This window comes from Electrophorus electricus, chromosome 18, assembly GCF_041902795.1.
Source record: "Electrophorus electricus isolate QZ-2024a chromosome 18, ASM4190279v1, whole genome shotgun sequence".
Classification (NCBI taxonomy): domain Eukaryota; kingdom Metazoa; phylum Chordata; class Actinopteri; order Gymnotiformes; family Gymnotidae; genus Electrophorus; species Electrophorus electricus.
Genome location: NC_137514.1, coordinates 15202710 through 15229006, shown reverse-complemented (window position 1 = coordinate 15229006; position 26297 = coordinate 15202710). Strand labels below are relative to the sequence as shown.

General features: G+C 44.0%; 1 protein-coding gene across 1 annotated transcript in view; it reads left to right on the top strand.

Annotated features, from left to right (window-relative positions):
* The window catches only part of cacna1hb (calcium channel, voltage-dependent, T type, alpha 1H subunit b), a 44694-nt gene that overhangs the window by 14409 nt on the left and 3988 nt on the right, over window positions 1-26297 (top strand). The window contains exons 7-26 of the mRNA XM_081700953.1: window positions 3425-4058; window positions 4999-5255; window positions 7124-7275; window positions 7859-8044; window positions 8475-8592; window positions 10158-10313; window positions 11889-11976; window positions 12100-12287; window positions 13257-13607; window positions 14308-14408; window positions 14577-14700; window positions 15036-15104; window positions 15308-15492; window positions 19158-19284; window positions 19979-20104; window positions 21314-21403; window positions 22867-23059; window positions 24671-24822; window positions 25596-25705; window positions 26059-26192. Coding sequence (XP_081557079.1) covers window positions 3425-4058; window positions 4999-5255; window positions 7124-7275; window positions 7859-8044; window positions 8475-8592; window positions 10158-10313; window positions 11889-11976; window positions 12100-12287; window positions 13257-13607; window positions 14308-14408; window positions 14577-14700; window positions 15036-15104; window positions 15308-15492; window positions 19158-19284; window positions 19979-20104; window positions 21314-21403; window positions 22867-23059; window positions 24671-24822; window positions 25596-25705; window positions 26059-26192 — 3541 coding nt within the window. The remainder of the gene's footprint in view (window positions 1-3424; window positions 4059-4998; window positions 5256-7123; window positions 7276-7858; window positions 8045-8474; window positions 8593-10157; window positions 10314-11888; window positions 11977-12099; window positions 12288-13256; window positions 13608-14307; window positions 14409-14576; window positions 14701-15035; window positions 15105-15307; window positions 15493-19157; window positions 19285-19978; window positions 20105-21313; window positions 21404-22866; window positions 23060-24670; window positions 24823-25595; window positions 25706-26058; window positions 26193-26297) is intronic.

Genomic DNA, 26297 nt, shown 5'->3' with positions numbered 1-26297 from the left:
GGCTTGTTTGGTATTGGAACAACATTTGCTTTTGACACGCAGATGTTACGTACACATGTCCATGTATCCATACAGGATCATACAAACACATGCACACTTCTTATCCCAAGTTTAACAAAGTTTGCATGATTTAAAAATCAAAGCATTCGGTTCTGAGCTCAGATGTCTTTCTGTATGTGTATTCGCTTGTGTGTAACTGTGTGCAGTTGTGTGTTTCATTTGCTTTTCTAGTTTAGATAAAACATGGGCGAACAATCTGGAGGATTAAAAGATTCCAATTTTACTTTCTTTCTTAAAAGTAATAACAGTAAATACAGGGGTGCTCTTTAAAAACACCACCACAGTCTGTTGTCAAACTGGAACTATTATGTAAGACTGAATGGGAGAACCCATCTTCAAGTTGTTACTGCACAGAACAAAAACAAAATAAGCAATAAAACAAAACAAAAAAAATGTGAAGGATTGAATTATCAATAAGAAAATGATGACTTAGGAACAAATGGTGATTAGTGTCTGACCCACCAGTGGTTCATATCCTTGCTTTTGTTCTAGCCTAGCACACAGTAGGGTCCCTGTCCCAGATCTGACCCATAAAATGTAAAGTGGTTATGGTTCCGACCTGGCTCATATATGGCACACAATTATGGCTAGAGGTACCCACTTGAATGGTAAAATTGAACAAAACTTCAACCATAAGGTGAGGCAGCCAAATAGCATTCTGCCACGACTCAACCCTCAAAATCCACAGCCTTCTCTGCAGCTTTTCTGGATTTCCTCATGGCTGCCATCTTACATACTACGATACCTAATGGGAAGAGGGCTTTGCTGAGCAGAAAACCCTCTTCGCCCGCCACCCAATACGGCTTTACTCCACTACCATGTCCTGATACTTGGCTTTCTTCCATTCATAGGATTCCTCTACTTGGTCTCCCCAGGAAACTGTCAACCTAAGCATAACCACCTGCCTGGTCACTCTGAACAGCAGTACTAAGTCTGGCCTCAGCATGATCATGACGATCCCTCAGGGGATTTAAGCTGGGTCCCATGTCTACCCTTAGCTGCCAGTCTCTTGCTGTTCCTAGCAGGCCTGTTGGTGGTCCTGGTTGCCTCTGGGGCTCCTCTCCTACCTTGACAAACATGATAAACTCTTTAAAGTTCTTTTAACAATGCTGTTTTATTGTCATTGTCATGTATGACTTGAGGGAGACTATGACCTATGATTCAGGTAACTGACCGGTATGGAGCAGTAATTACTCATGTGATAAGACACTGATGTTGCACTTGAGATAAGATGTCTAGCATTGATATATCGATATATAATATATATATAGCATAGTTTTTGTCCCCAAAGTGCTTGACTGCTGTGTATGATAAATTGATTTGTTGAAATGTGACTGATATCTCATGAAACATTGCTGGGTAACAGTGTTTGCAAATGCAAGTTTTCAAGATTGTTAGTCTAAAATTTACAAGAAAGATACTAGCTAATAATAGTGAAAAAAATTATCCTGGGACAAAATTATCCTCCCTTATTATTTATATGATTACAAGTTTAATGGCAGTATCACTCTAGTAATGGCAGTATCACTCTAGTAACAGTATCACTCTTTACAGGCAATAAAAATGTTTATTTCTGTCATAACTGCTAAATACTTTGTATACCACTAACTTAGCAAGATACCTGATACTCAAGATACAGATGTTTATGTGGCATTCCACATGTGGAATTAATCAGTCAGTCAGTAAACTGTAATGCTGGAGGTTCGTGTGGGATGCGGGGACGAGTTGTGTGGAACATAAACATGCGTTTTATTGTACATATAACATTCACATCTCAACACACACACCAATTCAGTCAAACACCGACAACACAAATGCATAAACGACCTTTATACATATATGATAACAACACAACGAGGAGCAGGTGTGAGACACAGGGAGGGCGTGCCCACATTGACGAACAAACACACACACACACACACACACAAGGAGACGTTCGGGAGGGAGGGGCTGTACTGTGACAGATCCCCTCCCCAACGGTGTGACTCTCTGTGTCGGGAGACAAAGCAACTGGGACAGACAATGTGATGGGGATGGACACAGTGGCAGGGACAGGTACAAAATTAAAGGAATTGTGGTAAAGAGTCCAGAGAGTCCTGGCCTGTCCCCCACTTGTCGGCTGGGCTGGGGTCCCCCTCTAGGGAATCCCCTCTAGGGAATCGCCCTTCGCCGATTTAGTGGGCGGTGACTTCTGCGCACCAGTTACAGGAGGCACACCAGTTGCTTTGCCTGTCTCTAGGGTGGGCACTGGTGTCACCTCCCCTTTGCCTCTATGAGGCTTAGGTACAGGTGCACAAGTTCCAGGGCTGTATGCCCAAGTGGAAGGAGTTTCCTTCCCGAATGCAGTCGCCTCTCTTTGTCCCGTACGGGATGGTTTGCTTGCTCCCGAGTGGCACCTCCTAGGCGACGCCTCGGGAGGTATCTTAAGTGCCGGAGGCTCGTCACTCTTGGAGTCTGCAAACTCTACGTCACTGATGTTGGGAGGATCCCCATAGAGGACTTCCTCCACCTTCATAGATGGATCCTCCCCATAGTCAAACCCCAAGTCCGACCGCAGACTAACGTCGCTGCACTCCCTGTTATCTCCATAATGTAAGGGTCGTAGGACCCAGCGGAGTCCACTTCCGTATGCCGATCCTCATAGTCCGGCTGGGGTCTGTAGGACTGCAGAGTCCGACCCTGGACCACACCCAGTGCCCCCCCCAAAATCATCCAGTCGCCTCCTCCCCTGTGGTGGGAGTATGGAGTGAGGCCAGGATGACGGAGGGTCTCGCTGCGCGGGTTGTGGAAGGGCGTTTACCTCCTTTCTTCCCCTTCCTTTTCTTGCTCTCCTTTTCAGGCATCCTTTGTTGGTTTCTGTAACGCTGGAGGTTCAAGCAGGATGCGGGGATGAGTTGCATGGAACATAAACATGCATTTTATTGTACATATAACATTCACGTCTCAACACACACACTAATTGGGTCAAACACCGACAATACAAATGTATATGATAACAACACAACGAGGAGCAGGTGTGAGACACAAGGAAGGCGTGCCCACATTGACAAACACACACACACAGACACACACGAGGAGACGTTCAGGGGTGAGGGGCCGTACCGTGACATAAACTGTATAACAGATTAGCCGAGTAGGAGATTCATGGAAGTATGCTTTGAGAATTGAGGATAATGTACAAGTCTAACCTCTGAATTTATTATTTATCTATGTTAGTTTCTTTATGAAGGAACAAGTGCAGCTAAATCAGGTTAATTTTAAGGCCCATGCCTTGACTTAACCATGATTTGGAGGATTCACTGTGTTACACATCCTATTGAATAGCCCTTCTTTCTAACAAAATGTTTGTTTGATCTTGCTTCAGGTGGGCTCCTTTTTCATGATCAATCTGTGCCTGGTTGTCATAGCAACGCAGTTCTCGGAAACCAAGCAGCGCGAGAACCAGCTGATGCGGGAACAACGGGCCCGCTTCCGTAGCAATGACTCGACACTTGGTAGCTTGACCGAGCCCGGCTCCTGCTACGAAGAGTTGCTCAAGTACCTCATCCACCTCTGCCGCAAGCTCTGTCGTTTTCTCAGCAACACCTGTAGCAGGCTGTGCCCGTGGCGTCGGGGAAGGAGCTCCACCCCTAGCAACCTAGCTCCAGGGAGTGCAGTCAACAGTCCCTGGAGCAGCAAGGAGAAAGCTGACCATGCACGAGAACAGTTCTGCTACCATTGCCCCCAGCAGTGCGTTGGCAACGGGGCGGACACTGGCGCGCTGGAAATGAAGACCCTTCAGCTGGACTGCGAATGTCCCCCTCCCAAACCAGCTGCTCTCCTACCCCTCAGTGCGAGTGGCCTGCACACAAGCTACCCTACCATCCTGCCATACACGTTTCTCACGCGAGTGCGTGCAGCGAGACGCTCTGGTCATGCAGCTGGGGTCAGGGGCGCTACACAACACGGAAACTGGATACAGGGCGGGTACCAAGATGCCTACTACAGACCGAAGAATGGTGAGAGTACATACACAAGGATATTTGTATAAGAATATCCCAGGGAGTAACTACCGTGTACTGTAGTAAAAGATGTAAAAGATGCAGAGGTAGTCAAAATTGCAGTGAAGTTTCCAAAGAAACAGAATGTTTCAGACAAATATCCTTTATCAGATGTGCAAGCAAAGTTCTTCTGAAGCTTCAAGTGCTGAAAATACACTGCCACCTTGGAATCTTCACATATATGTACAAGCACGTAAATGCAAAAGAGGAACACAAACACACATAGTCAGGTTTTTCCAGGTAATGTTCTTGGTTCTTGTGCACAAGAACATTAGGGGGCAGGACACTCGAACATTAGGGGGCAGGGCACAAGAACATTAGGGGGCAGGGCACAAGAACATTAGGGGGCAGGGCACAAGAACATTAGGGGGCAGGGCACACTGGAAACACTGCAACCTTCAGCTGGTGGATGTTTTAAATGCTTCACTTGAGTGAGCTGGTGAGCATTAAGTGTGTTCCTACGTCTGCAAAGCCCAAGGTCCAATTTAATAATTCTGACAATGAAGACATCTGCACACTGTATACTTAATATGCTCTAATAATTCTAAATTGAATCCACATAAATGGGAACACAGACACACATCCTCAAACCCTCAGACAATCTCCATTCTTAATTTTTATTGCCACTTAATTGTGCAAGCTATATAAATTAAGACGTGATTTGCTGTATTAGTCTTTAAATTTGCTATTTAAGTTTCTGCCGCTGCCTTTGCCACTCTAACGTTTTTCAGTTTTTCACAGAACACGCTTCATGACATACGGATTAAACAAAATGAAATAAGATGGCCAATCTGACCACATGGTCTGTGCGTGTGGCCAGCGCGAGTAGTCATTTGCACAGGCCGGCGGATCCGGATGTGGAGAGTGGCACCAACCGTCTCACTTTGCCCCTGCACAGGTGCGGGCCTGGCCCCCCCGACGCAGGCCGAGCGCCCTGTGTGTCCCGTGTGTGGCCACGAGGGTGACAGCCCCATCGATGAGGGTGACCCAGACACCAGGCCGAGGGAGGGAGGGGCTAACAGCTGCATCAGTGTGTGCATCCACTGCAGTCGCACCATGCTGGGAAGGATCGTGGACAGCAAGTACTTCAACCGGGGGATAATGATTGCCATCCTCATCAACACACTCAGCATGGGAGTGGAGTACCATGAGCAGGTGGGACACACACACACACACACACACACACACACAATTTACATCACGCACACATATACCAGGCTGGTCCTACTAGACTAAGGAACCATTTTAAAAGACAATCCTTTCTTTTCCATTCCACTTCCATACCTGTTATTCTTGTTTCACCAGAGCAGTGATGCATTCACTGAATCAGTGCACCGAATGCAAATTCCTAGCAGTTTGGCTGCACTGATCCTCTAATAGCAATGTGTGATCAAACTGCCCTTGCATCGAATTGAATGACTGTACTGAATAAATCAGATCAGTCGAACATTTCAGGGCCAGAAGAGAAGGGGAATTTTTTTCAGGCAAATGCCAATAGCTAAGTATAAACAATGCCATCGTTTAGCCTGGTTCATTTGCTCAGTTTTATTTGTGTAGTGACTTTTCCACAACACAGTTGTGGCTCTACACACATCTCCATCCAGACCCTTAATGAATGAGGCTCCAAGCCTCGCCTGATGAGCACGACGGTGTGATGGAGGAGTCTCAACAGCAACTCAGAAAGAAATCTCACCTTGGTGGCACAGAAGAGATCCGCACACGAACAGAATTCGGACGAGCGTGATTTAAAGCGACAGAAGCACATGGTTGCATACACAGGAAGCCCTGTGTAAAGAGTCAGTAACCAACCGTAAACACCGTAAAAGTAACCATATCAATTCTGAAGATGGGCTGTGTTGAGGATTGAAGAAGCACAGGTACATGGCAGCACAAGTGTTAGATGAGGAAAATTATTGTGTTATGGAGACCAGTCTGCCATCAAAGCCATTTAAGCACAGGAGAATGTGTACATACACATATCAGCCTACAGAAGGAGGAGCCTCAGACCTCAGATCAGATCTATGCATAAACTTCAGAGTCCTTTGGAACGATATGCTGATCCCTCTTTCTACTGACATCACTGACATTTTGGTGAAAGTTTGGTTGACAAACTGAACAGAATGTAATTGAAAAATAAGTAGAACATAATAGATCATCTAAGTAGAATGTAATAGATTCATGGGCAAAGCAAATTGCCAGTTTGTGTGTGTGTGTGTGTGTGTGTGTGTGTGTGCATGCATACGTGTGTGTGTGTGTGTGTGTGTGTGTGCGCGCGCGCATGTGTGTGCATGCATGCATGAGTAAAATAATTGTGTGCCTGAGCATTGAGAGTGATTCATTTGAGGCAGACGGCTTTCACACCCTTGCCAGGGAAATGATTATTTACATTACAGTAGACACCCATAATAGTAGGTTCCGCCTGCACTTTTGTGCAATAGAGAATGAAGCAGAGAAAACACAAATGTGGCATCTACCGAAGTGTGTGTTTGTGTGTGTGTGTGTGTGTGTGTGTGTGTGTACGCAAGTGCATGCGCGTGTCTCCGATATCTAACTGTATTTAAACTAAGCTGTGCGAGTTAATATGTGTCAGTCCTTCACATGCATGACAATGGTCTTATGTTATTAATACGTGTCTAAACAAATATACTTAAGCACATTAGGGAACACACACACACACACACATACATGCGCACTGATATACACATGTTAGCAGAGCTTGGGGTAACAGTTTGCCATTTCATTTGCCATTTTGGCACGCCGCATGAGCTACGCACAGATCGTGGCTGTCATTTTGCGCATCCAAGCGAAAGAAATCCATAACGAGCAAGTGCAATTTGAAATGTGAATGAACAAGATCAGTCCTGAAATGTTTCTCTGTCTCTCTCTCTCTCTGCCTGTCTGTGTCTCTCTGTCTCTCTCTCTCTGCGTGTCTGTGTCTCTCTTTCTCTCTCGCTCTTCACCCTCTGTTTTCTCCCTCACTCCCTCTCTCATCCCCACACACCCCTCCACCTCTCGTTCCACAGCCAGCTGAGCTGACAGATGTGTTGGAGATCAGTAATATAGTCTTTACCAGCCTGTTTGCCCTGGAGATGCTCCTCAAACTCGTGGCCTGCGGTCTGATCGGCTACATCAGCAACCCCTACAACATTTTCGATTTGATCATTGTGATCATCAGGCACGGCTCCGAATCCGTTCCCGCTTCTTTCAATTTATTCTCAAAACACCTCTGAATAAATGGCGTCCTAGTCAACGCTGTTGTGGGTTTTTTCACCCAACAACCTTATTCATTAAAGCAGGGGGCTACCTTATTACTGCCGCACAGATATGCCTGCATGATATAACAATATTGTCAGATTCGTTGAGCCGCTATTCAGGTGGTGCATAATTGATGAAGTGTCAGTGAAACCACTGCGTTTTTCTTTTTTTTTTAATTAATTAATTTATTTATTTATTTGGATTTCCTGTTTTCATGTTACACTCTAAGTGCCACAAACAAAAACCACAAAATAATTAATTGCATTGTGTAATTACGGCCCTCTCACACTGTAGGCCTGTTATTCAGCTACTAACCTCAACGCATGTTATTCGGTAACCGCTCTGAACTCTCTATGAACTGTTTACGAACTGGTATGAAGGGAATGTAGTTAGAAGGATAAGGAAGGGAAGTCTTGGCCGCACTGGGGTAACGAGGCTGACATTACAACCCTCCCACCCCTCACCCACCCACCCACCCCACCCCTTCCTCATCCTCCCGGCAGCGTGTGGGAGATCATGGGGCAGGCAGACGGCGGCCTGTCGGTGCTCCGGACATTCCGGCTGCTCCGCGTGCTGAAGCTGGTGCGCTTCCTGCCGGCTCTGCGTAGGCAGCTAGTGGTGCTGATGAAGACCATGGACAACGTGGCAACCTTCTGCATGCTACTCATGCTCTTCATCTTCATCTTCAGGTTGGGTGGAGGGGGTGGGAGTGTGTGCATTTGTGGATCGGATGACTGCAAGTGCTAAAATGCTTATGTATGCATGTGTGTCTGTACATATGTATTGTTGTGTGTGTGTGTGTGTGTGTGTGTGTATTTATAAATGTAATGTAATTTTAATGTGTATGACAAATTCAACCACTATTCACATATAGTTAAACCAAAATGGTCCTTTGGTCATTCACACTGTGGAGTGTGGGGAGTGTCGCTTGTAGACTCAGGAACAGAACTGCAGATTTTATTATGAGTGCCAACCCATGTTCTGTTTTCTGTCTCCTCTCGGCCCCTCCCCCATCCCCCACACCCCCTCACTCCCCATGTCTCTCTCTCTCTCTCTTGACCGCTCCATCTCTCTCTCTCTTTCTCTCCTCTCTCTCTCTCTCTCTCTCTCTCTCTGCAGTATACTGGGGATGCATCTGTTTGGGTGCAAGTTCACTCTGCGCTCAGAGGGGGGGGACACCGTCTCTGACAGGAAGAATTTTGACTCACTCCTCTGGGCTATCGTCACAGTGTTCCAGGTCGGCATTCTCTCGCTATTCCCTGGCACTTGTCAGAATATATTCCCGCAGGCTTTCATGCAGGCTAGTGCAGTATTAAAAGTTAAAATAGCCTCAAACGCATTAAACAGGAAATGACAAAAAACATACACTGGAATTTGTGATCCTTGAAAGTGCTGAAACTGAAGTCAAACTCCAAAAGCACTAAGGATTTTTTGAAAATGCTCTTTCGGCTATCAGTCTCAAAGAAGATGTTCAATAATAGAGATGGCCAAAAGTGTGTGTGTGTGTGTGTGTGTGTGTGTGTGCATCTAATTGTGCTTCCAAAAGCTTCTACAGCTCTGTTCAGTCTAAGAATTGCTTACGTCATCAGGCATGGCCGGCATTATTACAGCAGGATTAGGTCATCGACCTTTGACCCTGCAATATTGGTAGCATGATGAGGTCAGTGGGAAGCTGGAGGCTCTTGTGTAAATGATGATATGGTTCCGTATTAACTCCAGGCTCTAAGGGATGCTATGGAGGTCAGGGATTCTCTAGCAGTGGAAATGCAGTTTAATTTCCCTAATCCAACTCAGTGGGTGGTGTGTGTGTGTGTGTGTGTGTGTGTGTGTGTGTGTGTGTGTACGCACACAGTATACAGTAGCAGAATATACAAGGTAAAGTGTACTTTCTGTTTCCTCTGTTCTAAATCAAGCTAGAGCAGAAGCGAGGGCAGGCAACCCTATGTAAAAATGGCCTCCCTCGGGGAGAATCCAGATGAAGGTGCGTTTTGACTCTGTAGTTGCATATTCAGTGAACCAAAGGTGGGAAACCATATCTAGGCTAAGGATGAGGTTGAATGTAAACAGACACTTTTTCTTCAAGCTCCTCCTGCTCTCGCTTCTATAAACAGTAATATTTCAACGTTGCACTCAGTCAAAGAAGCAGCAGCGCGCGTAAGTGTGTGTGTGTGTGTGTGTGCGTGTGTGTGTGTGTGTGTGTCTGGGCATGTGGGTGTTTGTGTGAATTGCTGGCATCAGCTGTTTTGAGTCAGGGCAACCACGTGGCTGTTGTACAACTCCAATTTTACAGTATCTTGGCAAGTGTTTTTCATATGGTTGTCAGAAATATTTATATTTATTAGAGAAATTGAGGCTGTCGTGGGGCCTGGTTAAGCAGCACAATTTAAAATCATTTGTATTTCCTGTCACCAGAGTGCCTAGTTGTTGGACATGTTACATCATGTTACAACATGTTATAGCACTTATATAGGCTCCTGTATTGTTTTTTTTGTTTTGTTTTTTTAATGTGATCTTTTTTTATGTGCCTGAAAAGTTGCATAATGTCCTAGAATTCTAAAGTAACAGCATGGTAGATGCTGTTACATGGAACATTATGGAGTCTGTTGTGTGTCTCTATAGGAGTATGTGATCTTGGTCAGTTTTTGCAGATGGTACTTCTAAGAGCTTGTATGCATACCCCTCTCTCTGTCTCTCTCTCTCTCTCTCTCTCTCTCTCTCTCTCTCTCTCTCTCTCTCTCGCTCTCTCTCTCTCTCTCTCTCTCCCCCTCTCTGTCTCTCTTAACACACTCCATCTCCTTGCAGATACTGACCCAGGAGGACTGGAATGTAGTCTTGTATAATGGCATGGCATCCACGACGCCCTGGGCCGCTCTGTACTTCGTGGCTCTGATGACCTTTGGAAACTATGTCCTCTTCAACCTGCTGGTGGCCATTTTAGTGGAGGGCTTCCAGGCCGAGGTAAAGGGTCAAAGGGGAAAGGAGGCAGCAGCTCCTTTCACGTGTCTATGCCATGGTGGGGGCAGAGCGGTCGTGTCGGTGGTGCTAGTGTTGGGGGTCTTGTTTTCACGCCTCAAGCCCAGTGCCTTCTTCAGCTGGGGTGGAAACCAGAAACCGAACAGCACAGAACATCAGTGTCGCCAGGGACGGGTGGGGGGCGTGTGATGTGATTGTGGCGCGGGTGACAGCATCTTGGAAAGGATTCCTTGAGGAGAATGACTTATTGACCTATTGACCTCTGACCTATTCCCCCGTGGCCCCCTCATGGCAGACCGGCTCGCAAGCCGAGCTGTCACTCATCGTCCAGGCCAGCGTTTCCCCGTTATCCTTTGCTTAGGGGTGAAGCTGAGTTCAGCTCCGACAGAGAAGTGCGAATTTGAACCGGGGGTTGAATTCACTAGAGTCCGTGCCGCATCGGGTCAGAATGGTTCAAATTGAGCTGGTCAGATTGGTGAGTTTTTAATCATGAGGTCTAGACCGCCCTTAACTCTGCATGCTTCCTGGAGGGGATGTGAGGTGTGGAGAGGAGAAGAGGGGAGAGATTATGAATGGGTAAAGAGCAGCCATTAACCATAGACAAGAGGAGAGAAATTAACATCCTGCTCTTGTTCTGTAACTTACTTACTCCTCTGAAAGAGGCAAGAAGAGAGATTAGGGAAGATTCAGGAGCATCATCTAGTGGCGAATATCCCATGAGGCTTTCTGTAGGCAATGCATCAAAGGCATGTATAAACACTGCACTGGAGTTTGTGTATAATTTCCCTGCAGTTCAGAATTAGGTATTTGAATCGCTGCCAAGGCTGTGTGTGTGTGTGTGTGTGTGTGTGTGTGTGTGTGTGTGTGTGTGTGTGTGTGTGTGTGTGTGTGTGTGTGTGTGTGTGTGTGTGTGTGTGTGTGTTTGTGTGCATGTAGGCGATAATGCCGCACTACCTGAGCACAGCTGTCGCGAGTATGTGTTTGATACCGAAACGCTTTCACTCAAACTCCCTTTGTTGCCTGCTTCTTTTCTCTTCTGTCTTTTAATCTTTCTATAGTCCTTTGTCAAGGATATATCACAAATACCTCCATGCAATAGCCTGGACACACACACACACACACACACACACACACACACACGCACACACACACACACACACATACTCTCTCTCTCTCTTATCCAAAGAAATGGCAAGGATTCAGATTCTACTCAGCTGATTATTTTTCCAAGCTGGCCATTGCATGATACCATGGTAGTATGCCATTAGAGTCACTTAGAGTGGTGAGGTTAATTACATCCTAAAATTCTAAATAAATCACGAGACAGGAAGACATGGTGCACACTCTCTGACCAGAACGTGAAGACAAAATTGAACAATTAGTGAACATGACCCAAGCCACAGTGTTAAGAACATTGTTTCTGATTTCCCAGTAATTATTGATAAATGTTTTTTCTTCTTTATCGGTCTCTTTATTTTTCTTTGTCTCTTTGTCGTTCTGTCTTTCTATCTCTCTCTCTGACTCTCACTCTTTCTCTCATTCTCTCTCTCTCTTTGTTAGGGTGATGCCAGTAGGTCAGAGAGTGATGATGATGTTTTATCCTCTGACTTTGATGAAGAGGACAAATTGAGAGAGCTGATAAATTCAGGTACTCGCACATCTGTGTGCGTGTGCAAACTGCGTGTTTCTGTTTATGCAGGTTTGTGCAGGTGCATGCAGATTTTGTTGTTGTTGTTGTTGTTGTTGTTGTTTGACTGACGTTTGATCCCAGGGTCAGAGGTGAAAATGCACACATTGATGCCCATCTCCAACGGACACCTGGAGCCCAGGGCAGCCATGCCCCCCTACAGCACACATACAAACCCCTGTGCCTCGCCCTGGACTGACGTCTCCCACGTCGATAGCCAATCACGACGCAGCAGCAACGCATCTAACGAGCACCACGACCAGCGATCTCTGGTGGGCACAGCTCCATTACCCTTTCATTCAGCCAACGCACAAACACCAATGTGTACACTCACTCACTAAGATCCAATACTATCAGACAGCTAGTGTTTTTGATCTCTGTGCATATAATATAAATGGGTGAGCAAATTCGATTTATTTTCTTTGATGTGGCACTCATAGCAGTACAAAAGTCATTGGTCTTCCAGAGATGCCATTGGTACTGATAACACAAGCTGCTGGTAATATAATAGTCTTTCACATGCTTTCAGATAGTAATGCTGATTCTCAACTCTCAATAAGAGTGAAGATGTGCTTAAAAAATTAGGAAAAATTTAAAATATACACACAATGCAACAAGTAAACAACACAGGACTACAAACACCCACAATAATAAATAATAATAAAACATTGACTAGCAAGCTGCAAGCTCTGAGGTATTCAGATCTGTAAATTAATTCACTGTATTGTGAGATAAATTCCATTCCAGCACTCATTTTAAATGAAAGTGTATTAAGGCTAAATGCTTGTTTATTGTGCTCTGTTTCAAAACAGCTCAGCAGTCAAGTGCTGAGTATTTCTAAATGTCAAGAGAGTTGTAATGAGTGAAATGAATGCCAGGCCCCTAAGAGAAACGGGAGTAGTGGTGGAATCTGCATACTGCAAATGACGGTCAACTTTTTTGACGAAACAAGTGCCGTGTTCATGCAATTACTAATAGCAAATTGACTAGAAGCAAAATAGGTTAGTTAGCAACTGACAGGTTGACCTCTGGCATGCAATTCAAACTTTAATTTCTATTAAAAATTCCTAATCTAATATTCTGAAATGTGGAGAATAACACAAGAATGTGGGGTAAAACAAAAGATTTGAAATGTCATAAGTTGCCAGTTTGTGTGTGTGTGTGTGTGTGTGTGTGTGCGCGTGTGTGTGTGTGTCTGCGCACGCGTGTGTGTGTGTGTGTGTGTGTGTGTGTGTGTGTAGTCCAGCCTATGGGGAAGCCGTCGCTCCAGCTGGAACAGCCTAGGCCACGCCCCAAGCCTCAAGAGGCGTGGTCAGTCAGGAGAGCATGAGTCACTCCTCTCAAGCGAGGAGCGGGACAGTTTCGATGACGACCAATCAGAGGAGGGGAAGTCCAGCAGGACGGGCAGCCTGGGTGGAGTTTCACGCCTCGAGTCGTTCGATATGCCTGACTTCCTGCAGGTCCCGCCCATGTCACGCCCCTACATGGAATGTAACGGCAGAGTAGATGGATCCGGTCCTTCCTCTCCACACAGATCTCGGCGGGAGGAGAACTCTCACATGCACAGCGAGGAGGATGATGACTTGGATGAGGTTGAAGCTGCTGTCTGTCTTTTCCGTCTTTCTGGCTGTAACTGTAACCATCTCCATCTGTCTCTGATATTGTCTCTCTCTCACCTGAGTCCTTTCTGGTACAGGCTCATCGTTTCTTTTCATTTCACCATACTATCCACGTAATACTTCATTCTCTCTTTTTCCACCTTTACCTGACTGAAAAGTGAAGTCTTAAAGTAGCTCACTACATAATGAGCAGTCCTACATTTTGCCAGTACAACTGCCTAGGTAGGCTGCATTTGAACTGAAATGGAGTCTTTTTTTTTTCCAATGAGCTTGTCAGATGACAATAGCATGCCATTCCTACCGCTTTATAAAAGCTTTGACTGCATATTTGGTCCTTGAAAACTGGAAAAGTGTGTTTGTGAAAACTGCTGGCTAAATAATTGGCTGACCGGCTGCAGACATGCACATGCCCACGTTCTAGATTTTATTTTACCAATCATATAAATGGGATGATAGAGTAGCTATCACTGCAGTGGACAACTGAATTGTAAGAAGCTAGTGCTAACTAGTTATAACTAGTATACAACAGGTTATTCAGCGAGATGGACATCTGAAACATTAGCACAAGGTGTCTAAGATAGCTATCTTGCCAATCTATGAACACCCAAGTTTGTGTGTGTGTGTGTGTGTGTGGGTGTGTGTGTGTGTGTGTCTGTGTCTAAATGTTTTGCAGAACTGGTGCATTATGCTGAAGAAGATACTGGAACCATATAAACCCCAGTGGTGCAGAGAACATGAGGACTGGTCATTTTATTTATTCTCACCACAAAATAAGTGAGTATTCATACATGAGCCAGGACACTGCTACATGCTGCAGGGTGAAAAATATTGGTCCCCAAGCAATTGGACTTTGTACACTCATGAAGCAAATACACCCACTTCAAACCAGCACCAATACACTGATATGGCTGTCTGTTTCTCCACCTCTCTTTCTCTGTGCAGGTTCCGTGTGCGCTGTCAGAAGATCATCACTCATAAGATGTTTGATCACATTGTCCTGATCTTCATCTTCCTCAACTGCATTACCATCGCACTAGAGAGGCCTGACATCCAGCCCCAGAGCATGGTGAATTAAATTTCCATGCCCTTACTTCACTTCATTCCATGCCCTTACTTCACTTCATTTAATTTGCAACATTTTTTGATAATGCAATAGTCATTTGTACCACGGTACCAAACTACCCTTAACCTTCCTGCTCCTGTGAGACTACAGCTCCCTCCCATCAGTCTCATTCAAAGCTGGAACAATTGTAAATATTCTTTTGTTCCAATTTAATGGCATTGCTCCATCCGCCCATCTTTCACCTGCTCAGAAATTCCTGTTTTTATGTTGAATATTGCATCGCTGTATGAAGTGTCCTGTCAATTTATCTTGCAAATGATCTTCTCCCTTGTTTATAGGAGCGTGTGTTCCTCAGTGTGTCTAACTACATCTTCACTGTGATCTTTATAGCTGAGATGACTGTTAAGGTAGACAGTAGAGATGCGCGTGCACACACACACACACACACACACACACACACGCTCAATTGCATCTGACATCCCTATTTTAACCTTGTGGGTGCCAGTGTCATTCTTTGTTGTTGTATGTAATATGCACTTATTTGTGTGGTGTTATATTTCTATTATATTGTATTATACATGACAGAGCATGTGTGGGTGTGTGTGGGCAGGTGGTGGCCATGGGGCTGTATGCAGGGCCCGGCTCATACCTGCAGAGCAGCTGGAATGTGCTGGACGGCCTGCTCGTTTTCGTGTCTGTGGTGGACATCCTGGTATCACTGGCCTCATCCGGCGGCAACCGCATCCTGGGTATCCTACGTGTGCTGCGACTCCTGAGAACCCTGAGACCGCTCAGGTGATTGGGGGGGGGTTCAAATTTGTCATTAAAGACTCTGTTTGAGCAATGTGCTTTAAAGGTGCCCTAAGCATTTAATCAGTATTTTTAAATTGTCCTCCGATGTCTATATAGAAGACATGGGACTTTTGTCAGGGCGAAAAATACCCAGATACAGTTAAACACACTAATTTACAACTCTGATTTGGTACTGGAATTAAATGAGCTATTTTCTTTAATTTACAATCCTTTTTTGGTGGGCTTTTAAATAATTGATGAACTCTGCTCTGATAGGTTGGTTTACAGCAAGGCACCATGCTCACACAGGATTAGCAGATCAAAATCAATCGCTAGCTAACTGAGAGGTGAACAAATGTTTAGTCATGCCACTGTATATGTTTGAGCCTGCATCAGAGGATATTTCAGTTGTCAAACAAAACCGACTGACCAGTCTTATCAAATGACAGTAATTTTCACTTCAGTGCAGAAGCTAATGATAACTAGAAGGTTTGCTAGCTAGCTATATGCCTAGATTAGCTATCTCTAAGCAACTAAACTAATTTGCTAGTTGACTAGCTAGCTTCTGAGTTATGTATTGTTGAATTATAAATGAGAGATTTACCTGACAGATTTATACATCAGATGATCCCGCTTCATCTGACAAAAAGCAAATAAAATCACATAGCTAGCATAGGTTTGTAGCTTCTTACAGGTTGCAGTTGGGCTTGGGGTGCCAATAAAGTTGGAAGCCCTCTTTTGAGTGTCAAATGCTGAACGTTTGAGAATCTGTCTGAATGAAATGTGCAGAGCAAACTAACATTTTGTATGGGATCCTGTTAACCATGTGTGTTGTGCTGTTGTCATTTTGTTCTTCATAATAGTTACCTGCAGAAGAGTTTCGGCTATGCTTTGGGTTGAACATAGTCTGGTGTATGCACATTTTAGCAGTGTAAATTTTGGAATTGGAATCAGCTTTTTATGTCCCTGTTTTGATTATGCAGATTTTACATTTGAAGGAGGTGACAACAGATTTTGAGATTCATGGTATGCTAGTTACATGTACCAAACTCTCCTTATTCAGTTATGCCAAAGTAAATAGAGTTTTCCTTTCTATGACACCTTTAAAGATTTAGTTTCTTAAATATGAATTTGTACTATGTGAATATCTATATATTCTGCTGATCTGAGATTGAAGATCATGGTTAAGCTGGGCATCACTCATACCAGACCAAGACCAAGTGATGAACCTAAAAGGCTGCTGGAAGATGTGAATGCAGCACTACAGATGATCACTACTGTGACCACCACTGAAACAACAAACTCATATACACCACAGCAACAGTAATATTTGAGATACTTGGCTACAAGATGAACATCATCAAAGAGCAGGATCCTAGATGCAGAAGGAGGTTTGAGGCCAAGATAAGGGCAATATAGAGAGAAGTCAGCCAGCTATCAGAAGTGCAGAAAAGCATGATGAAATTAGCTGAGAAATAAAACAAGCTGTCCATACCTGAGGCCTTCGAGACTGACCATCAAAGATCAACAGCTCTGGTTGCCCACCTGAAGAGGTACACATGAGAAGCAGAAGCCAGGAGAATAAATACGATGTTCTCCCATGAGCCATCTAAAGTGCCAGATAACAGCATGAGAACAAACTCTCCAAAGTTGGAGACCGAACAATAACGGAAAAGCATATGGGAGAAGAAACAACAATGCACTGTAGTTATTGAACCTGAGAGGAGACCACAGAAACATCTCTGAAAGGATCTAGTAACTGAAGTCTGGACAGTCCTGATCCTGAAGGAACCACAGAAAGGGGTAGTTCCATCAAATACCAGCTGATAACCTGCCTCTGCGCAACATGGAAGATCCTGTCAGGCATCATTGTGGCTAAGATGAGTTCAGGGAGGTTGCTCAATGCTTAGTACATGACTCAAAACATGAGCAAGGCCCATAAAGACATTGGCATGAACACCAGAGGAGGCAAGCACCAGCTACTGGTGGATAAAACAATGACTTGAGACTGTAAGACCAGGCAGATCAACCTGTGCACAGCTTGGAATGACTACAAGAAAGCATATGATTCAGTGCCCCACACATGGATCCTGGAATGCTTAATGCTGTGTAACATCAACAGGACTCTAAGTGCCTTCATCAAGAACACAGTGAAGCTGTTGCAGACATGCCTAGAGGCCAACTTCAGGCCAATATTATGAGTCACCATTAACAGCCAAGGATATGCCCTGTCCCCAGCTGCTGTTCTGCATAGGCCTGAAGCATCTCAGTGAAATCATCACCAAGCGTGGTTATGGATGTCACTGGCTTCCATCTCTGGCAGGGAGGGTTTCACTCCAATATAGATTAATAGAGGCTGGGATCTACCGCACCAGGTAGGACCCCAGATGCAGGCTGTGCAAAGATGCCCCTGAGACAATCCAGCACATAACAGTGAGATGCAAGAAAAGATGTGGAAGCCGAAAGCAACAGTGGAGCTGTGACCCCCAAACTGGGAGAATGGCTCCAGTAGATCCCAGGAACAACATCCGATATTTACGTACAGAAGAGTGCAGTCCTGAGAACAGCTAAGATAAAATGCAGATAAGACTAACACTAAGATAAGACTGCGCAGGGCAAGTGGGAAATTTTTGTATATATTGTATAGCATTTACAATGTATGTATAGTGTGCACAACTAGAAATTTATTATTAATAATAATAATAATAATAATAATAATCAAATAAAATAACATTTATTTATATAGCACTGTTTACAGCAGATGTCAAAACAAAACAGCTTTACAAATGTCCAAGTCAAAGCCCCCAGTGAGCAACCCAAGTGCGACAGTGACAAGAAAAAGCTCCCTAGAGCATGAGGAAGAAGCCTTGAGAGGAACCAAGACTGTAGCTGCTGAGCTACAGCTTTTACTAGGACCTTGGAAATAAATGGAAGGTTTGAGATTGGCCTGTAGTTTGACAGCTGACATGAGTCAAGGTTAGATTTTTTGATAAATTGTCTGATTACTGCTAATTTGAAAGATTAAGGAACAAAGCCAAGGTTCAAGGAGGAGTTTATTAAATTTAGTAAAGGTTCAATTACTTCAGGTAGGATTACCTTAAGAAAGTGTGTGGGCAGTGACTCTAGTAAGCCAGTGGAGGATTTTGAGTACAAGATCAGAGATGTAAGTTCTGGCTCTTGGATAGGTGTAAAGAATTCTAGAGTCTGTTTTGGATTGGTTGTTCTAATCTCTAAGTAGCTGCCCGATGTCACGTTAATACTCTTAATGTTATCTCGAATGTGCTTAATTTTCTGATTAAATAAATTATTATTATTATTATTAATAATAATAATAATAATAATAATAATAATAATAATAATAATATTAATATTAATAACTGTCTGTAGTGCCTAATCTAATTTAAGTAATGATGCATTTTTTCCACTTCTTTTTCAGTTTAACGATATCGGAGTAAGATGTGCTGTCCATGGTTCTGAAATGGCACTTATTGTAGATGGCAGCAAAGGGGCAGCAGAGGGTGTTTTATACCACTCTATGAGGAGTCACTACATGGGTCTGATGGAGTCACTGAAATGTGGTCTTTGTGTGTGTGTGTGTGTGTGTGTGTGTGTGTGTGTGTGTGTGTGTGTGTGTGTGTGTGTGTGTGCGTGTGCGTGTGTGTGTTCAGAGTCATAAGCAGGGCTCCAGGACTAAAGCTGGTGGTTGAAACACTGATAACATCTTTGAGACCAATAGGAAATATTGTACTGATCTGCTGTGCTTTCTTCATTGTGTTTGGTATACTGGGAGTCCAGGTAAAAGTACACAGACACTTGTGCCATATGTTAGAACTTATTAATATATATATATATAAAAGAGCTGTTTAATGTACTCAATCATTAATAAAATGTTCTAAATGTTTTACAGTGGTTATTTGGGTACTAGCCATGTGTAATTTCTTTATTCCTCATTTGTAACACAGTGCTACCTAGAATATAGTTACAGCTACATTATGGTACTCAAACATTACCTGAAGCATAACTATCATGCCAAAAATTAAAAATGTTTTGTTCAACCCCAGTTTAAATGCAGAAGTTCATATAGAGGTCTGAAATAACAAGCAGCAAATAATGATTTCCTGTGCTCACTTGAACTTTACTGGGAGTATATGGATTTATTACAGATCTTTAGTTGGCTAGGATAATATGGAGTAGTTATCTTCATTGACATGCAGTGAAATATTGATGTTAGCCTACTGGAAGTCATGCCAACTGTTATCCATAATCCATCACTAATAATTACTTCATATCTAGCGTGGTCTTTCAAAAACCTGGCTATTGACTAGCTATCAACTAAGTAATCTGATGGCCACTTTATAAACTACTCATGCTAAATCTAATCAATCCTTGCCTGGAGGCACATTCCTAAAATACAGTTCAGCGTCAGCATATTATTTTTTCATAGTGTGCCAATGAATTACGCCAATGAGCCTTTTTGTCTCTCTCTCAGCTCTTCAAGGGAAAGTTTCATCATTGCGAAGGCTTTGACACCAGAAACATCACCAACAAATCAGAGTGTCTGCGGGCAAAATACAGATGGGTCCGCCGCAAATATAACTTCGACAACCTGGGCCAGGTATGACATGACACACACACACTCCTGCTTCAACCTCAGTCAGGTATGACATAACAGACACACTACTTCAACCTAGGCCAGGATTGACATGACATACGCGCTACCGCTACAACTTGGGCCAGTTCAGCCTGGTCCAGGTGTGATATGATAAACACACTACTGCTTTAACTTTTGCCAGGGATGATATGACAGACAAACTACCACTTCAACCTGGGCTAGGTATGACATGACAGACACACTACTGCTCAACCTGGCCATTGAATGAAGTGACACACACACGCATGCTCCAGCTTCAAACTGGGCCATGTATGACATGATACACAAGCTCCCACTTCAATCTGGGCTAGGTATGAAGTTAGAGATATGCTACCACTTTAATCTTGGCCAAGAATGATGTGACACACAGGCTACCACTTCAACCTGTGCCAGGTATAATGTCACAGACAGTCTACTTCAAAATGGGCCAGGTATGATGTGTCACACACTCCCGCTTCCACCTGGGCCAGGTATGACATGACACACACACTCCTGCTTCAACCTGGACCAGGTATGATGTGACACGCATGTTACCACTTCAACCTGGGCCAGTTAGGATGTGACAGACACACTCCTGCTTTAACAGACAAGCAGTTTAGAGGGATTTCTTTTTTCAGACATTTTCACAAATAAGCAAATACTTATAAAATCCATACAAAATGCTTACTTCTTTTAGACAGATCATATGTGGGATTGTGTTATATTGTGTCTGCTCATTAGGTATCCACTTCAGTCTTTACTGCTGTAACACCTAGATTTCCCCTTGGGGATCAATAAAGTACATTTATCCATCTGTCCATCAGTCTGTCTGTCTGTCTCTATCTATCTATCTATCTATCTATCTATCTATCTATCTATCTATCTATCTATCTATCTATCTATCTATCTATCTATCTATCTATCTATCTATCTATCTATCTATCTATCTATCTATCTATCTGTCTATCTGTCTGTCTGTCTGTCTGTCTGTCTGTCTGTCTATCCAATTAATCCAGTTTCCTAGCTTGCAGGCCAGCTTTCTATAATTCTTATGCTGTAAAATCTCCATTCTGATATTCATTTCGTCATTTCCTCATGCGTCATTGTTTCTGCTGATTTCGAGTTCCCCAGGCTAAAATACTGGACCTCTTTTTACTTCCTATTATTCATTTGATTTGGGTTTTTTTTTTGCAGGCATTGATGTCGTTGTTTGTCCTGTCATCTAAAGACGGCTGGGTCAACATCATGTATGATGGATTAGACGCAGTGGCTGTGGACCAACAGGTGTGTGTGTGTGTGTGTGTGTGCGTGTGCGCGAAAGATCTAAATATCCACCAACCTTGTGTCTGCTTTGTTTTCTAGCTTTGTCCTGCAAGCTCAACAACAAAAGCACAATGACACTCCACTGCTTCACACTTCACTACACTGTACTGCTTCACACACACATACATACACATGTGTGCGTGCGTGCACCCACAGATTTACACACAAATCTCACAAAAGGCTGAATGGGATAGGTTATCATCATCATTTAAAAATCCAATGAGAGTTTCCCCACACACAAACACATGCACACACTCACTCTCACACAGAAGGGAAAACCACTATAAGAGAACAAGAACATGTCTCTGAAACAATGAGTGTGTTGTGTAGCTGTAATAGAGGCTCATATATGTGTGTGCGCAGACAAGTATCAATTGCATTGTCTGCAAGATGTGACATATAGTCTATAAATATCCTCCCTGTCTCTCTCTCTCTCTCTCTCTCTGTCTCTCTCTCTCTCTCTCTGTCTCTCTCTGTCTCTCTGTCTCTCTCTCTCTCTCTCTCTCTCTCGCTCTCTCTCTCTCTCTCTCTCTCTGTCTCTCCCCTGTCTCTCTTTCTCTCTCTCTCTCTCTCTCTCTCTCTCTCTCTCTCTCTCTCTGTCTCTCTCTCTCTCTCTCTCTCTCTCTCTGTCTCTCTCTCTCTCTCTCTCTCTCTCTCTCTCTGTCTCTCCCTGTCTCTCCTTCTCTCCTCTCTCTCTCTCTCTCTCTCTCTCTCTCTCTGTCTCTCTCTCTCTCTTTCTCTCTCTCTCTCTCTCTCTCTCTCTCTCTCTCTCTCTCTCTCTCTCTCTCTCTCTCTCTCCTCTCTCTCTCTCTCTCTCTCCTCTCTCTCTCTCTCTCTCTCTGTCTCTCTCTCTCTCTCTCTCTCTCTCTCTCTGTCTCTCTGTGTGTGTTTTCTTGCTGATAAGCTCCTCTGTGACCAGCTTCCCTTCCACCATCAATCTCTTCCCCCTCCCTTTACATTGGGGGGATGGGGAAGCCTTTTCATTGCATGGTGACACTCCCACCCACCCTACATGCACTGCCCAACATTTCCGGGCAGCAAAGGTCCTGCGTTGTGAACCCGCATGGTCCCACGTGCCAGCGAGTGCGCTGACCCAAAGCACTCCGCCACGAAACATGATGGCGGTTTGTTGAAAGCCCCTAGGAATCAGCCGGAGCAGATAATTAGAGAAAGTGTGCCCTTCATCTCACTCGTCACTTAAATGAGTTTCGCCCGGGTCTCCAAATCCCCAGACTGTTCGCCGAAGAGCACCAGCCTGATTAACGAATGTAGTTTTTTTGTTTGTTTGTTTGTCTGTTTGTTTCTGGAATAGTCCTTGCTCTCTGCCCTCCTTGACCACTTCTTAAATGCTTTGCTGTATTTGCTCTCTCTCTCTCTCTCTCTCTCTCTCACTCTCTCCATGTCTGTGGTTCTTGCTGCTCCAGCCTGCGAAGAACCACAACCCCTGGATGCTGCTCTACTTCATCTCCTTCCTGCTGATCGTCAGCTTCTTCGTGCTGAACATGTTCGTGGGCGTGGTGGTGGAGAACTTCCACAAGTGCCGGCAGGACCAGGAGGAGGAGGAGGCACGTCTCCGAGAGGAGAAGAGGCAGCGGCGCCTGGAGAAGATGCGCAGGAGTGAGTGGGTGGGGGTGGGGGTGTTTGAGAGTGAGTGAGAGTGTATGGGTGTGAGGATGTGTGTGTGTGTGTGAGGGTGGGGGTGTTTGAGAGTGAGTGAGAGTGTATGGGTGTGAGGATGTGTGTGTGTGAGGGTGGGGGTGTTTGAGGATGAGTGAGGGTGTAGGTGGGGGTGTAAAAAGGGGATGAAAATAGATATAACAAAATAAAAATAACCATCAGCCTTTGGAGATTCGCTATAAAGTACAGAATTAGCCTTTAAGGACTAAAACCTTAAACATATTGTGTGCAATTAACTAAGCATGTTTTAAGACGCTCTCACTCCATTTAGATATATGACTGTGGAAGAGGTTTTCCCTTCAGTCCAAGATCACGTAAATAAGCTGCATCACAGATTTCTTACCTTAAATCTTCCCTCATTAAAGCCAATGGCAGTTAGATGAAGAGCATAGTATAATGCATAAACATGAGCAGTAATGAATATACATGTGAAATCCTCCTAGCATAATTATGTGGCACTTAATCACGGAATTTGATCACCAAAAAAAAGATGGTAGTACACGCACGCACAGTTTGGCTCTCACTGGTAGAAGTAAATTTATTTGCTGCATTGCTGATCTGGGCACAGACTCAGCCTCAATTTACTTTAGTGTCTCTGGGCTATTCCTCCTCTCTCCCTCATTCTCTCTTTCTACCTCACTCCCTTTCTGCCACTCTCTCTCCTCTTTCCATCTCTCTTCCTCTCCTTTTTCTCTAACTACCTCTCTTTCTCCCTCCTTCTCTCTCTCTCTCTCTCTCTCTTTCTCTCACACACACTCACACCCCCAGCCATTTTTCCTCCCAAAGACACCTTGAGCAGTCACAGTCGTGATAAATGGCAGGGGACACTCAGCTGGACAGTTTTATGATCTCACAGATGACTTGTCCGTTTCCCAACTGTGACTACACACATGCATGCACTGGTGCGCGCGCACACACACACCCACACACACACACACACACACACACACACACACACACACACATTTTGCCATGCTAGCATTTTTACTGGTCAGGCAAAAACTGGGTCAGTGTGCTCAAAGTGCAAGTGCAAAGTACTCTTGCACTTACACACACACACACACACACACACACACACACACACACACACACACACACACACATTTATGTTCATATTCTGACTCATCTTTTAAATGTGCTTAAAGTGGTCCTTTTCTTCTGCTTTAGATTTAAATGGGCCGTGATGGGTCTCCCATCATTGAAGTAAGTTTTGTAATGTGTTCCAAGGACATCCAATACGAACATTTATGAACTTTAGACACTCATACACCAGGACAGGCGACACTGACCTGTCATGGTTTTAAACAGAAGCAGTAAGCCAAGGGTGGGAGGCTGTAAACACACTTCCATGCATATTTCTTCCCTCTCATACTTCCTCTCTCACCCACACAACACACACACACAGACACACACATACACACACAAATAAGGATTCTGCAGCTCCTGGATTCTAACAGCATTGTTGCCAGACTGTTTCTTAGCTCATATACCTTAATGACTGTCATGCCTAATCAGTGTGTGTGTGTGTGTGTGTGTGTGTGTGTGTTTCAGAGGCCCTTCAAAGACCATACTATGCAGACTATTCTCCTGCTCGCCTCTACATCCATACGCTCTGCACAAGCCACTACCTGGACCTCTTCATCACCGTCATCATCGGCATTAACGTGCTCACCATGTCAGTAGAGCACTACAACCAGCCCAAGGTGGGACACAACACACACACACACACACGCATACACACACACACACACACACACACACACACACACACACACATACACATACACATACACATACACACACACACACACACACACACAGACACATACACACAGATACATACACATACACATACACACACATACACACACACATGACAGAGCTCTCAGAGTTTGGAGCAGACACACACCAGTGTTTTCACTATGTCATTACTATTGCCACAAGTTACAAACACTAGTTATATCACATATATCATAACATGAAAAATATGAAATTGTTTGATCTTGAACTTCTTAATTTGAATTTGATCTTCTGCACCAATTGCCAGATCAAGCAAGCATGTCACACAAACCTTCTGTGTTAAAACTGCCAAATGTAGCAGTGTAGTGTATAGTGTATAATATACTGTGTAGCAGTATAGTGTATAATGTACTGTGTAGCTGTAGTGTGTATAATGTCCTATGTAGCAGTATAGTATATAGTATACAATGTAGTGTAGCAGTATAATGTATAGTGTATAATGTACTGTGCAGCATTATAGTGTACTGTGTATAATGTATTCTGTAGCAGTATAGTGTATAATGCACTGTTTAGCATAGATCATCCATAAATGAACCAAAAAGTGTTTTTATCTCCACTTTAGGAAATATTAGGGCACAGTGGTCTTCATAAATTTTTTTTTAAAAACACCAGCGAATAACTAAATATTGAGTATGAAATATATATTATTGTTTGTTTGTTTTTTCATGTAAAATAGTATCTGGAGGAAGCTCTAAAATACTTCAACTATGTCTTTACACTGGTCTTCGTGGTGGAGGCCATCCTGAAGCTGGTTGCCTTTGGCTTGAGGAGGTTTTTCAAAGACAGGTGAGGGTTCACCCTACAGACAAAAGGAGCTGTGTGGCAACAGGTCGTTTTCCACTCAAAAGGATTTTATCGAAGCATCGTTGTCAAGTGCAATTTTCCTAGAGCACAGTCTATACAATCTCAAAACTAACACGTAGTTGAAGGTTCAGCCTATAATATTATACTGCAGTAAATGCAGTGATGTTTCTGAGATTATGAACTCTGAGGTGAAATTAGGAGATTATTAACACTGAGATTATGAACACTCACCAAAAAAGCAACAGTAGAATATAGTTATGGATTATCAGACTGTCCTTCTTAGATACTAATGTGAAGTGTACTGTTTGTACCATCTCTCCCTCTCGCTCTCACAGGTGGAATCAGTTGGACTTGGCCATTGTTCTGCTGTCAGTTATGGGCATTACCCTTGAGGAGATTGACCTGAATGCCTCATTACCCATCAATCCCACCATCATTCGCATCATGCGTGTACTGCGCATTGCCAGAGGTGCCGTACTATGTGGTGGCGAGAACACGTACCAACCGGGCTAAATAATTCAGAGCTTGGAAGGAAATGATGTGGGTGGGGCCAAAGGGGATTTAGCGAATGACA